The sequence below is a fragment of the Hippichthys cyanospilos genome, chromosome 15, assembly GCF_059441005.1.
Source record: "Hippichthys cyanospilos isolate Australia breed blue-spotted pipefish chromosome 15, RoL_Hcya_1.0, whole genome shotgun sequence".
Lineage (NCBI taxonomy): Eukaryota > Metazoa > Chordata > Actinopteri > Syngnathiformes > Syngnathidae > Hippichthys > Hippichthys cyanospilos.
Window position 1 is genome coordinate 6,489,921 of NC_142383.1, and position 13,884 is coordinate 6,503,804.

Genomic DNA, 13,884 nt, shown 5'->3' on the forward strand with positions numbered 1-13,884 from the left:
CATCAGCATTGGGGACAGGCGAAATTCACATGAAAGCCAATCAAGATGAAACGAGGCCTATCTAGCTTACGGACAACCTGCCTCTTTTTTGTAAAAATACACCTGGAGTACGCTCTGGAGGCCACCTGAGCACGGCAGATGCTTCCCAAACTAATTCCCATCACAGCAGGTAGGCTACATCAATCCCTGTCCGACGTGACCTTTTTCAGTCAGCAAAAACATTTCACGTTGTTAGGAAGTAGATAAACGGGCGGGAGTAATATTTACTGAGCTTGACAAGTGAATCAGTTTTAAGAGGCCGGGAGTGGTGAAGGGAACATTTCATAGCGCCGACTTATTACGGCTCAGTGTGTGACAGACATCTGTGAATACACAGGGATGTGCATGCATAATGGATTTCATTGCGGGAGGGCAATCTTGCCAGACTTAAAATTACTGTTTTATAATCCAGAAACACAAAGTTTACTCCACAACAAAAAGCAGGTTGGGGCAAGCCTACCGCATTTCTTTTAGGACTGCATTTGAAAATTATGATCCGTCTTACACTCTAAGCAGTTTGTAAATAAAACATGTTGTTATGTCAACGCAATCTTCAAAATTTGTTAGGTGTGTACTAGAGACCTAAAAGTAAAGTAAAGTAAAGTAAACTTATTGATAACAAAAGAGCATTTGTTTAGTCCAAGTGCATTTCATTTGATGCCAATTTTATGTCGATTTTCACTACATACTGGCCAGTCTACTATCTGTCCCCTGCATAAAGCAATCGTCAACGGCAAATTTATTTTTAAAAATAAAAACAAAAACTTTTCTCTTTGGCTCATGCATGGCACAATAATGAAGTGCTAAAGGAAAATTTTCTTGTCATATCTGTTTGTCATACTATATTAAACATGTTTATGTTTACTTCAGGTTGCATTATGTATTTTATGATTTTATTTTATTTTTTTAACAAACTTTAGATTGTATATTTGCTGTGTATTGTGTGTATTTGACTGTATCAGCTAATCATTGCTTGTAAAAAGTAAGAGTTGCTTGGTTTTGAATGACAAAATATATAATTAAGAACATCCATGGTATGGATTTATGTGCAGTAAAAAATGACACAAATGGTAAATGTAAACAACACAGTAAATATTTGGAACCAAAAACTTGCTTGCTTTGTTATGCTAATACTGTTTTCGTGATTGTCAGTCATTTTTATTTTTAAACTGTTTCATCCAAAATTACTCCCATAATGTATATATTTTTTGTCAGTGTAATGGTTGGCAACAAGACTTTGTAAAGAAAAAACTGCGTGTGCAACTGATTGATTTAAGAACAGAATTCAAATATTCTTTCTCTGCATATTTTACAGTATATATGCAGCTCAGTTGAGTTTACATTCTTCAAAAACTGGACCACATCACAAAACAAAATATTTTTGACATTACTGGTAAAATGATAATACACTTTATTGCCAGAGATGTAGTTTGCAGCCATATTTAACTGCACGGTATTCTACAGAGAGATTTTTCAGTATTTTTATTACTGTACTAATTATTCCATGAAGAGGCAGTGTTTTTAATCTATGTTTGTTTACCTTTAGCGGTACATGAGCAGGATTATGCAAAGCCACTTTGCCTAAACTTTGCAGATCAAAGAACAAACCGACTGAATCTAGTCATGGATATGAGAGGAGATGTACGATTTAGGCTGTTTGCATTTGTCAGTGTTGTAGGATAGAGCAATTCCTGACATTTGCACTTGAAAATGAATAATTTATGAATGTTAGTGGAAAAATGATGGCTGACCTAGGGATTGGGCATCGACATATGAACATGAACAAATTGAGACTGTTACAGAGAAGCTACCATTCCAGTTTAGCTTGGCAATTATATTAAGAGCACTTTTCAATGATGTGACAATGTTTAAAAATATTCCAATTCTAAAAATATTGCAAAATAACACTCCTCTAAATTTGACTATTATTATTTTAAATGCTAAGCTGAAAACCGCATCATAAAGCTAACTAAGAAAAACCAAGAAGTGCAAAGCTATTTTCTGGGCAAAAGTGCCTATTTTGAAGAATCTAAATTAGAAAACAAATTGTGTTTTGAACTTGTGATTAACATTTTTTTGTTGACCAAATAACTCCATTTATATTTCTTCTTAATGCCAATGAATTTTTCATCTACAAATCAGAAATCTTGAAATAATAATATGTATATTTCCAAACTTTTAATCAGCACTGTATATTTGCCAGGAAGTAAGCCAGAAATTCATTGAGTCTCAAGGTGGGCGTGCTGATGATATTTTTCAGTATACTGTACTTCCATTATGACTACAAAACCAAGCTTTCACTAATAACAATGTCGAAGAGTACCAAACAAAATCCACATGCGCCGAAAGTGTTTATGGGGACTGGAGCCAATAAATGTGGGCTGAGGCACCGCCAACAATTCCAGCCAACCTGTTATAGGCTAGTAATGGAAAGCTGCTATAATGAAGGGTGCATAGCGGCATTATATCAATCACAAATAAATGCTTACATGACACACAGAAAGAAAAGTTCAGCGAGGCCTCATTTATGAATTGAATAACTTACACAAATAAGCGAGAGTGGCTGAAAGGACGAAAACAATGAATGTGATACTTTCACGCAAACGTAAGCTCTGTAATTTATAAACAGCGGCGGGAGGGGAAAGAAACCACTTTGGATACACATTGAAATATGGTAATGCGCATTTCTATCATCACTCATAAAAGCAAGGTTTACAATGAGACATTTTACTGGTGGGCCATTCCAATGACAGATATCCCCCAGAGACTTGTAAGTTAGAAAAATACAAGTCTGGCGCAAAATATGACAATTAATCCGAATGGGGTATTGAACTGTTAGGCAAACATGTCTGGAAGTGATGATGGCAAGGTTGTCTGCATTCAGGTTGTTTCCCTTTCAAGTTAATTAAAAAAGGGAGAAGTCGCGCATACGTGAAAGCAACATAGATTCTGGGTGCAGGCTGTGTCACCATTGATTTTGTGGCTGTTCAACAAAGACGCAAGTGCTGCGGCTTAAGATGAACTGTTGCAGCACTGTTTCTGGCCAAGGTCATTAAACTGTCCAAGCGTTGGGGAACTCTCTCAAGGTGGTGCCGCTGCTTATTCATGCACTGAACACAGTAAGTTCTTGAATCATACTCAATCTTTTTCAATTGTCACGAATTTTTGAATGGGGAGAGATGAAAACTAACATTTTAAACTGATCATGTTATTTGCGTTTGGTAAAATGCAATCAATTAATTATATTCGTGATTATTTTTTAATCACTTTAACAATACTATTAATCTACAATTTTATGCTTTCTGTATGCAGATTAGATCTGTTTTTAATGCATCCGACTTCTTGTGCTTGAGTTGTTGGGGGTGGGAAAGCAAAGGTCAAGCACATCCTGAAGTGGATGCTGATGGCCTGTCATTGTGTTTGGCATAACCTGATAGGCTGTTGTATTTGGTGGGAGAGCAAAAACAAAGACGTGTAAATGAAGGAGCATGTGATAGTTCTCGGTCCGATGAATGGTAAATTCAACTCTAAAAAATGCCCAAGGGCACCTTTGATAAAGCAGAATGATAGTGATATTTTTTTGTAAGAAGAAGTTTGCTCACCGAGATGCAGCTCAAGTTTAGCCTACTGCTTACATGCAAAGCACCCGGCATTGACTGAAACCAGGGGTACCAATTCCAACAAAGATGAAAATGTAGTGAGCCATAGCAAAGCTCTATGCTACACCCAATTCGAGAACACCTCACAATTTGGTGTCAAGGTTATTTTCTAATTATTTGATGATTGACAAAAAAAAAAAAGAGCACAATAACATCAAGACTCCTGATGGTCAACACTAGAGCTTGCAGTCGGCACTTGGGACTAGTCTCAAATAAATCAGAAGTTAAATTGATAAAAATGCATCCGTTGAACTAAATAAATGACTGAAGTGACTTTTAGTTGTTGTACATCAATCTATTAAAGTGTGGCTAATGAGTGCTTGTTGTAAGAATAAAATATATTCTTATGTGATGTGGAACTGTCGTCTTTAAAGGGGAAGTAAAAAAAAAAAAAAAATCATGGCTCAGCTTGCGGAATGTCAAGTGTCTAAACTCCAGAGCTAGGCAATCAGTGAGATGTATCAACACAATTGTTTATCCTTCACAAGAGGCGGCCATTTTGCTGCTCAATTCCTATCCCAAAGGCACAATTAGTAAGAATTTGGTGTTGGCATGAAAAATCTTGTGAAGAAACGTTTCGACTTGACATTCCCTTTATTGATGATAGTATTCCAGTACTCTCATAAGGGATTACCCCAGAACGTGCAGTTAGTTTTAGTTCCACTTTCAATTGACATAAATTGAAAGTAACAGTAAATAAAAAAAAAGAGAAAATCCTCAATAGATACCTTCACTATCTGCAATTGAGTAAAATAATGTCTTTACACAAGCAAATCTCCATTTCTAAAAGAAAAGCTTATTTTAATCTATTGCATATGAACCTCAATCCCCTTTGGTCACATCAATGCAGAAGAGAAATGAAAAAAAAACAAAACACACAAGGTGTGTTTCATTACCTGGATCTCTCTTGCATGGTAGATGATAATCAGTCCCAGGAGAATGATTGTAGAAAGGCTTATCAGGCATTTTAGAGCTAATGAATACAGGGACTCCTGGAAGAAAGCGACAACACTAAAACCAAAGACAACATTCTGGCATAAAAAGAAAAATATCACACTTGTTATGTTCCAGGGCTGGATAAATCAAAATGCCTAATGATTAGGAAAGCACTTTGCTAAGCTTCCTCCGAGGGAAAACAACTACATTAATGGCTCATCTTCAAAAATAGTGCTTGCTTGTGAACCTTTGGATTTTAGCAACTCAGTCATCTGGAAAGTGAGTAAGAGTAACCTCGGAGACGCTTTTCTGTACCTTGAGAGCCACAATGCACGACTACAATACTTGTGAGAGAACTTTATATGTTTTGAAAAAAGTTGCCAAAATTTCAAGATACACACCTTTCCATAGGCTCCCCAGGAGAGTTCAGTCTCTATAACCATAACAACGATCCCAAACATCCCAAAGATTAAAGCGTAGTCGCTGAGTCGCTTCCTCTTCTCAAACAAGGCCCTCCTGTGGCCGAGCTTCTCCCCAATGTTCTGGTTCTTCTTTTTGCCCGATTTCCCCCCGCCGCCCCCGTCCCCAGACGCGTACGGCATGAGCGTGGCCGAGTGGTTCTCCGGCTTGGAGACTGCCAAGGTGTCCGACGCGTCCGCGGCCGAGAGAGGCTGCAGGGGCTGCGACTCGGAATCGAACTCGTGCACGTTCCTGCGGGACGAGCTCAAGTGGCTGAGCGGCCGCATGACGCCGCCGTTGTATCTGCAGCTGCTCATGGCTGTCTCATGGTGGGAGGCGTTCGCGTGGATGGCCCCGGGATGCTGCGGATGCTGCTGCTGACGACGACGAGGAGGAGGTGGGGGAGGAGGGGGATGCCTGGAGGAAGCAGCATGACTAGTGGGAGACGGGTCGCGGACGCCTCGCCTGGAAGACGTCTCCGAAGATGTCCTCAAAGTTACCGCGGTGCATGTCGGCGACGTCCCGCGGGGGACGCAGCTTTTCCGGGCATGGCAGGTGCAGTGGTCGGTGCAAGTGCAAGTGGAGCGCGGCGGCTGTCCGCAGGGGTGCCGGTGCCACTGACTCGGATCCAACTGCTGCTCCTGGTAGAAATGGTTCCGCAGCTGCAACGGGCTTCCCATGTCACGGCTCCCCCTTTTTTTTTTTTTTTTTAAAGCAGCAGTAGTCGGCTTCTACTCTGGTGTGCTACTTGGACCGGGACAGAGCCAAGCATGTCGTCTCTCGTACACGACTACAGCGAATTCGATCGGGTAAAGAGGACCAAAACAACTGCTCCGACGTCATGTAACACTTATACGGTCGCACGTATATAAATGAAGTAGATTTCTATTCTTAACACCCCCCCCACCCAACTCCCAGGCCCCACCCCTTCAAAATACACCCTCAACATCGATGTAACTATACCCAATATACTACGGAGTGTCTGAAAAGTCACTTGATAACACACGAGTCAAAGTTGAATACAGTAAATATATGTACGTGAAATACATTAATTTTTAAGCGCGCGACTTTCCGATCATCTTGTAACTTAAACGGTTGTACTTTAGCAGGCTGCAAAAAAAGAACTGTGCCAGTTTGTCCTCGATTGTCCGTACCTTTTCCTTTTCCGATATACCGGGACTTCACATGAACACACGTAACATCTCATGTAGGTATCACTGGACTTTGTGATACTCATTCGACTCCTTTGATAATTTGAGCATCCCAAGTAATAAAAATAAAAATAAAAAAATCTGTCATTACGGCAAAAGTCTCCGGCATTGGCGGCTAGCCGCGAACAGTAGTGTTCATGTCTAGCCATGAGCAAAACATGAGATACATTCAAATGCATTCGGACATTTTAAACTGAATTTCTTTATTTTTTTTATTTACTTATTATTAATCACCTATGATTTTTTCCGGATTTTTTTTATTTGTTAATTTAATAATCTCCTGTTACCCACTGCCTGGCAACACTCAAGTGCCGGCAAATATATTTTCCGCTTGACGCACTGATTAAAGCCATAAGTTAAAACAGAAACTAATTGGTGGCGTGTTTGCCAAGTACGGTTTTTTTTTTTAATTCAGCTGCTTTTTTTTCCTTACTCAAAACAATTTCTGAATTGTACATCAATATTTAAGGCATCGACCTTATGAAAAAATGTTGATGCAATTATTTGGTAAAAAAAAAAAAAAAAAAAAGTTAAAATGGAATATATGAAAAAAAAGATATGAAATATATGAAAAAAAAGTACACGTTTTGGGATCCCCCTCCAAACCGTTCCCTTTATGTTTTCTTTTAGAACTACATTTATATATCCATCTATCTAGTAAGTATAGGCATCAATCAAACCATCTCTATTATTTGTCCATCTAGCCATCGACCAACCCAACTATTTATCTCCACCCGTTCATCTATGAAATATTAATCCATCCGTCCAAGAAATGTAACAATCAATATTTATCCATTGTGTATCCATCCAGTTGTTGAGCTATTCCTCCCAATGAAGCTTTTTCTACCCACGTCCAATCTTTTGAGTTTTTTTTTTTTAACACGCTTAATTTGGTGACCAAATGTTGTAATTCACTAGATTGACGTTACAAAGTTAAGTCATGGCTACTTTTTCATTTGATCAGTTTCTAGTCACGTGAGCAAGCTCGTGGCTCAGTGCAAGTGCTCGGACCTGGAAAGGACTTGAGCCCTGCATAAACAGATTACAAGTGGTGCTCCCGTCAAGACTAATCACGAGGCTCCGAGTGCAGCAAACGAGACCCCAACTGCATCTCTCGTTAAAGTTAGCCTACATTTTGTTTGCAGCGCTCCAGTTTGCTCAACTAAATCAAACAAGTTGGTCCAGCTTCCACGTGTACAACTACTAAGCGTGGAGGTCTCCTCAGTAAAGAAAGTTTTCACATACTCGCTCATTGATCACGAAGATTGTTTCATCAAACTGTCCCTCTGCACAGCATCGCATTGCGCACTTACTCCCGATTGGGCGGATCGCCACATCACGTGACACTGCCTCCGCACTATCTCATTCTATTTGTGTGTCTGGAAAATGTTCACCCAGCCTCAAATCACTTGATTGTCTGACTATCAAAATTGTCACTATATTGTGAAATCTATTATTTTTTGCAAAGCATGTGCTCGACAGCCCATACTTGTATCTGAACACCGGTGGATTTTGTGGACAAGGTTAAAGCTTTATATGACATAGAGTGGGGTGGGTCTTTTTAAGGGCCAGGTCAGAAAAAAAAAACAAAAAAAAAAAACAACAAAACTTTGTATGATGAACATGTGAAAGTTGTTGTGTATTTAATGGAAATTAATGCAACAAAAATGAACTTGGATTCTTGGGAGGGGAAGTTAAAGAACCCATACATCTAAAGTAAAGGGTTATTCAACTTTAATGCATTTTTCCCTAGTTTTTTTTTCCTGATAAACTGTATAAACAGGCGTCTATTAATGTTGTCTACATGTGCTGCATATTATTTTGACGTTTATGTGGGTGATTTTTGTGGCGCCATCTTTAGGTGAAAGAGTGGGATGAACACCATTTGGTTGTATGTCCTGCTATTAAAAGAACAGATTACCAATAGCTTTTTGAACAATTTTCAGCAGCCTCTGATTTCAAAATGTGTTAATGTGTGATGATCAGACTTAAAAATGATTTGATTTAACAGTTACAATGGCCCTCCAACAGAAACTATGACTCCAATGTGGCCAACGATAAAACACGAGTTTGACACCAAAGGATACATCATTTGGCGATTATGACCATGGCTGTAATGATCGAATCTTTTTAAAATGAGTTATCCTAGCGATTATTCAATCGAATAATCGAGCCAGTTGCCTGTTAGTGACAATGAGGTAAATAACTTCTCATTGGTCTTCTTCTGTTACTTTTTTTTGATGAGCGGACTGAACACATTCTATGCTTGACTTGCCTCTAATTTGAACTCATAAAACTGAGTCGCTATAGCATATTTGCAGTGACAGATCACATTCTGGGATAATACAGTCGGTTTTTAATCACACAGATACATAGTATCAGTTTTTTGGCCGCTAGGTAGTGCACCAAGACGACAAATGGAGCTGTTACGTCAAATGTTTATGTGCAGCAACAAGTACTGCTGTGGTATGGCAGGTCTAATTTGCAATAATTTAATTTGACTTTATTTTGATCACTCTTTTAATTGGAAATCAGCCCAAACTAGATATCCTGTTTTATTTTAATCAACTTATTTTTCAAGTCGACAACATTAAAGGTAAGTCAACGACCTGAAATGCTTGAAATATTCTCAACAGAATACGATGGACAAGTACCAGAAGAGTTTCTGGGCCAATGACTCTATATCATCCTCTCTTCCAGGGTTGCCTAATCTCTGATCTGCATCTATTATCCTTTTGCGTGCTGCGCTCAGTTGCCCATGCAGCGATTCCTTTTGAGAGAAAGCAATGTGTTTGGTCATCTAAAGCACTTCCTTGTGTGCCGTAAACATAGCATGTTGAAGCATTGATGCTTTTTGCCAAGCTTGTTAAAGTACTCTTGCTTCAATTGCTTCACGCGCATATTGTATAACCACAGTAGCTTCTTTGAGCTGTTGTTGCTTTAGTCTCCTGACTTCTTAACTCTTTCAGCATGGCTGTTTGCTCCAGTGTTTTTTTTTTTATTTTACCGCTTCAATTTTATTTTCCGATTGCAGCGCTACAGCTTTGGCCTTCTCAAAACATTATGTTCAAAAGTGTCGACACTGAGCTTTGCTCTCAGCAGGTCCCTTACGCTTTGCGTGGGTGCTCATCGAGATCAACTATAACCCCAATGATGACAGGCCTAACAGTAAATGGATGGATGTAAGTATTTTTGACTCCTAACTACAACTACCTGTAATAGCTATATTAAATTTCAAAATGTATTGCATGGTGCTTTGGTTTCCTGTAGTAAGATCCCACAAGTATAGTTAGCGTAGTCTATGTCGCCTTAATGACCCCTGAAGCTGTTCCTATATTGCAGAGGGGCAATAGAAAGGTAAGTTTTATTTGGGTTTATAAATAAAGTTTTTCTATCTTAGAGCTGGGAACTACCAAGGTTCCACTGGTAGTAAAATGCTATTAAAGATGAAAGATCACCCCATCCAACATACTATAATTATAGAGTCATCTCCGCTTTAGCCGTCCAACTTACAAAATTATATTTTGATCATACACAAACTTACATGCTGATACCCAGGGGTGCACATCATTTTTTCGTGGGTGGCTCACGAGTAAAAGGACGTAGTGTTTGGTATGCACCCTGTCTTTTATTTAAAAAAAAAAAACAAAAAACATCTTCCTCAATGTTATTCTCAGTGACGCTCCAACATTAAACGCACCGTGTGCACACAACCACGTTGCGTTTTTCAAACGTGCGTCCTCGAGAAGTTTCAATAGTCCGTCAGTTATGCTTTGAGCCATTTCCTCAGGACCCAGTTTAATTAATCCCAGGAAGTCAGAGGTACATTAAGATAGGACTGTAGAGTGACAACGTAAACTGCCTCATTAACACTCTCACAGCAGCGAATGATACGCGGTCCCAAAAGCCAGTCCAAGCAGATTCAATAAACAAACAAATATATTCATTATAGGACATAGTTTTGTCTGCTAGCTGAGGACACGAGTGGAACATCTTGCACCACATTTAATTGTGCTTCAAGCCACGGCACATCTTGGAGCCACTTTTCAGGAAAATAAATTATTCAGCTCAGGCTCGGTTGTTGTCATGGGTGAAAATTAAGTAGGGTACACGAATGCACATAGTGAAGCATGCAATGTTACGCATCAGTTATTTCTGTTGCAAATGCGTACCACTTATGTGCATCCCTGCTGATAGCACAAGGAGGCATTGATACAAGGGAATGGGGTCTGAAAAACATAGCAGCTTGCTTAATTGATTTCTTATAGTGGTTCTTTTGGAGAAAGGTACCAGTCGATTACAATATTATGATCTCAAGACAGGCTTAGTGAGAGTTGTGCGTTCTGCTCCTAAGCACCTTTTCAAGCACTTCATCATTTCCAAGACATTTGTTCATTAGTCTTTTGAAAGATACTGATGGGAAAATTCAAATAATGGCCTTTGAACCTAATAAATCATGGCCTGTCATTCTGTTTAACCTGAACGATCAATCGGTCACCTCTGCCTTAAATGTGAATAACTCAATTAAAGAACAATATGTGTAGTATTTCCAATGGCTGCAATCTTTGACAACAATGGCAGTTCATGGCCACAAAAATGTTCCATCAGTTCCAAGAGCTCCAAGTCAAATTTCTATGCTTATTGGCAGTAAAAAAATCTAGGTAGTTTGAAAAAAATGCCCCATGATGGCAAGTAATTGCTTTCATTTATTATGCACAGAACTTTTCTTTAGCTTCGGGCATTCTCTTAAGGCGTTCAAGGAATGGGATGATTAAAACTACAGATGTCAGTCTGGATGTGAGGATCAGACTCGCTATTAAGATTAAGAGCCTCAATTAAACTCTAGACGCGACAGCGAAGTGAGGTGGAAGGAGTGCGTATTAGCGACAGAGCGATTATAAGTTCATGATTTCACTGTACTTCTTTGACATTTGTCTACAAACTCTGATGACCGACTAAGTGGCAGGACGGTCACCTTTGTCAAATTTGCTCTTGCTTTTCTGTTTTTAATGAGACATTTATCGTTTGGCTGGCAGACCATGAAAGTGTCTCCGGTGACTTAGTGAAGTGTGACAATGTCCTTATGTTTCAACACCGGCAGCAACTAAAAATGGTGCTCCTCTGCGTACTTACCGTGTTCACACTCTTAACTGTTTGGGCAGCTGCGCACTTGAATAGAAGTGATTGGGTCTTTTTTGTTTCTTTTTTGATAAAGGCGACACCTGAAAGTGCTGGAGGACATTCCATGTTAGTAAGCAGATACAGTAGTATCTTGAGCTCAACAATTCACAGGGGTAAAACGCAGCTGGTGCCAAGGACATCCATACACACACATCCATTTTCTACATTGCTTGTCTTCATTATGGTCATGACCAAGCTGAAGCCTGTTCCAGCTGATGTTGAGACAACTTGCCTACCATGTTACCAATGATGAACATGCATAATTCACATATTCATAGATACAAATTAACATGAATAATGAGTTTTCATACAGTAATTTTTTAAATGTACTCAATCCATGTTTTTATATATATATATATATATATCCTCACCCACCTTTTTTATTTTAAACACATTGTGTTTCGTGTCAGATTAAAAGATTATTTAAAAAAACACAACCTGGCATCAGTCTTTATTTTATAATGAACTTCAATCATTTAAATTGTAAAGATTTACATTCTGCTATAACTGCATTATATCTTATCAATTGCCATATCATTAGATCTTGACAATTGGCTTATCGTTAGGAATTAATATTCCTATAAAGCTGGGTGCTTTACATTTATGTGGTAGGCTAAACTTGAGCTGCTTCTATGGCAAGCGCATGTGTAGTCAGGGGATTTTTTTTTTTAAAGCAAAATTTACTATTCATCAAACTGACTATGTTCACATGCTCATCCAACAGGTTATGCCAAACAAAATAACAGTCAATTAGTGTCCACACCAGGGTGCAATTGATCTTTGTTTTCAAAATGCTATCAGCATTCAGAAATCATAAAGGATTAAAAGCTGGATTATGAAAAAATATACTTTAACTGTGACTGCAATGAAATCAACCATCGTGACTATAAAATATTCATGGTTTAGATTTGAGCAAAATCCGTTGACACACAAGATTTGAAAGCGTAAAAAGAAGTGTTCTGCCCAACAACAACATACTTGCACATTTTATCTCCACTTCTTGCTCTATATTGTGCCTGATACCTGAAATCCAACTGGGTTTTAGTAACGTTGCAACTGACATAACAGCCATTTACGTTGAGGATGAGATTTACGGTCAATCTACTTTAAATGTCCTGCTCAAGGCCATGATGGCACCATGTGGGATTTGGACTCACAGGTTTATATCCACTGTCAGGCTGATTTATGACCACTGTGCTGATGTGTTGGTAACTTCCAATTCACACGATGGGGTGTAGGCGGAGATCGGGCACGATAGAGAAGATGCTCAAGTTGCGCCCAACACTAAGCTTGGATTTTATGCAATTATAAATGTTTTAGAATACTTATTCAATATTTTTTTTTCTTCTTTGAGGAAGAGTTTTTCTAATCAAGGACTTAATTTGAGGACCAAGTATCTAATTTTGGGGAGCATTTTTTCGGAGGGGTGTTTTGTTTTCCCTGGAACCTGAAGCTAGTATTTTTTCATAAATGATAAAAATGCGACAACATAATGGGTGATTTAAAAAAAAAAGCATAAAAGACTGCTTCTAAGAAACATTTTAGTATTTTAATATCTTACAGCAAATCTAGCATAATGAAAGTTTTTGATAAAGTATAGATTTACAGAGCATGAATCGAAAGAGAAAATAAGACTTTCACTTAGCAACAAGGACTGCAGTATATTATGCAATAGGATAAAAAGAATGCTTCATAGTGTTCAATGTGCGACATAAACCCTACTCTAGATTAGAATCATAAGTGGTCATAAATGATAGCTTCAATATTTGGAATCGGCGAGTGACAAGGTTTTATCACCAAACTGAGTATAAAAGTGGTTGGAAATTTAAAGAGGTCATTTAGTTATTTAGAAGATTTCAGCAGTAAAATAATAACACTCTTAAAAACTGTTGGGTCAAAAATAATATAATTATAGGATTGAATGAATATTTGGATCAGTTTGACCCAACCTTCTGGAAAACAACCCTGAAACTAGATTGGTCCTTTTCGACGCATGACCCATTAACTGGATTCATTTTAACCCAACTGTTTTTAGAGTTTTCATTCTTCATCTACAATAAATACCTTAAAAAAGACATTTTGCCAAATGCTGTCAACTGAAAATGACATCACATGTGCTCAAGTAACGACTTGTTTTCTGAGTTCATCTGACATTTGCAAGCTGAGCTGTGATTGGAGCACAAAGTATATTTCACATCATTTCAGGTCGAAAGCAAGTTGCAACATTTTTCAAAAGTATTAATTGTACCAAAAAAAAAATCTCAAATGAATTGTTGACAAAATGTTACATTTTTTAATGCTGAAAACTGCTAAATAAGTACACCTTTAACCGATATAAAATTATGTAATCGCACACAGGTTACCCTACAATTTGAACTGTAGCTTTTTACTTATCTACT

General features: G+C 38.3%; 2 protein-coding genes across 3 annotated transcripts in view; one reads left to right on the plus strand and one right to left on the minus strand.

Moving 5' to 3' along the window:
- kcnn2 (potassium calcium-activated channel subfamily N member 2) overlaps positions 1 to 5,856 on the minus strand; it is a 43,539-nt gene extending 37,683 nt beyond the window's left edge. Inside the window, exons 1-2 of one of the 2 annotated variants that reach the window (XM_088435862.1) lie at positions 5,036 to 5,806; positions 4,595 to 4,690 (exon numbers count right to left, since the gene is read on the minus strand). In XM_088435862.1, the coding sequence (XP_088291988.1) occupies positions 4,595 to 4,690; positions 5,036 to 5,773 (834 nt within the window). In that variant the 5' untranslated portion in view covers positions 5,774 to 5,806. Of the gene's footprint in view, positions 1 to 4,594; positions 4,691 to 5,035 lie in introns of both variants that reach the window. The other variant, XM_088435861.1, reaches the window with a different exon arrangement.
- slc2a11l (solute carrier family 2 member 11, like) overlaps positions 1 to 13,884 on the plus strand; it is a 26,779-nt gene continuing 12,895 nt past the window's right edge. Inside the window, exon 1 of the mRNA XM_088435867.1 lies at positions 1 to 169. The gene's annotated coding sequence lies outside the window, so the exon portion shown is untranslated. The remainder of the gene's footprint in view (positions 170 to 13,884) is intronic.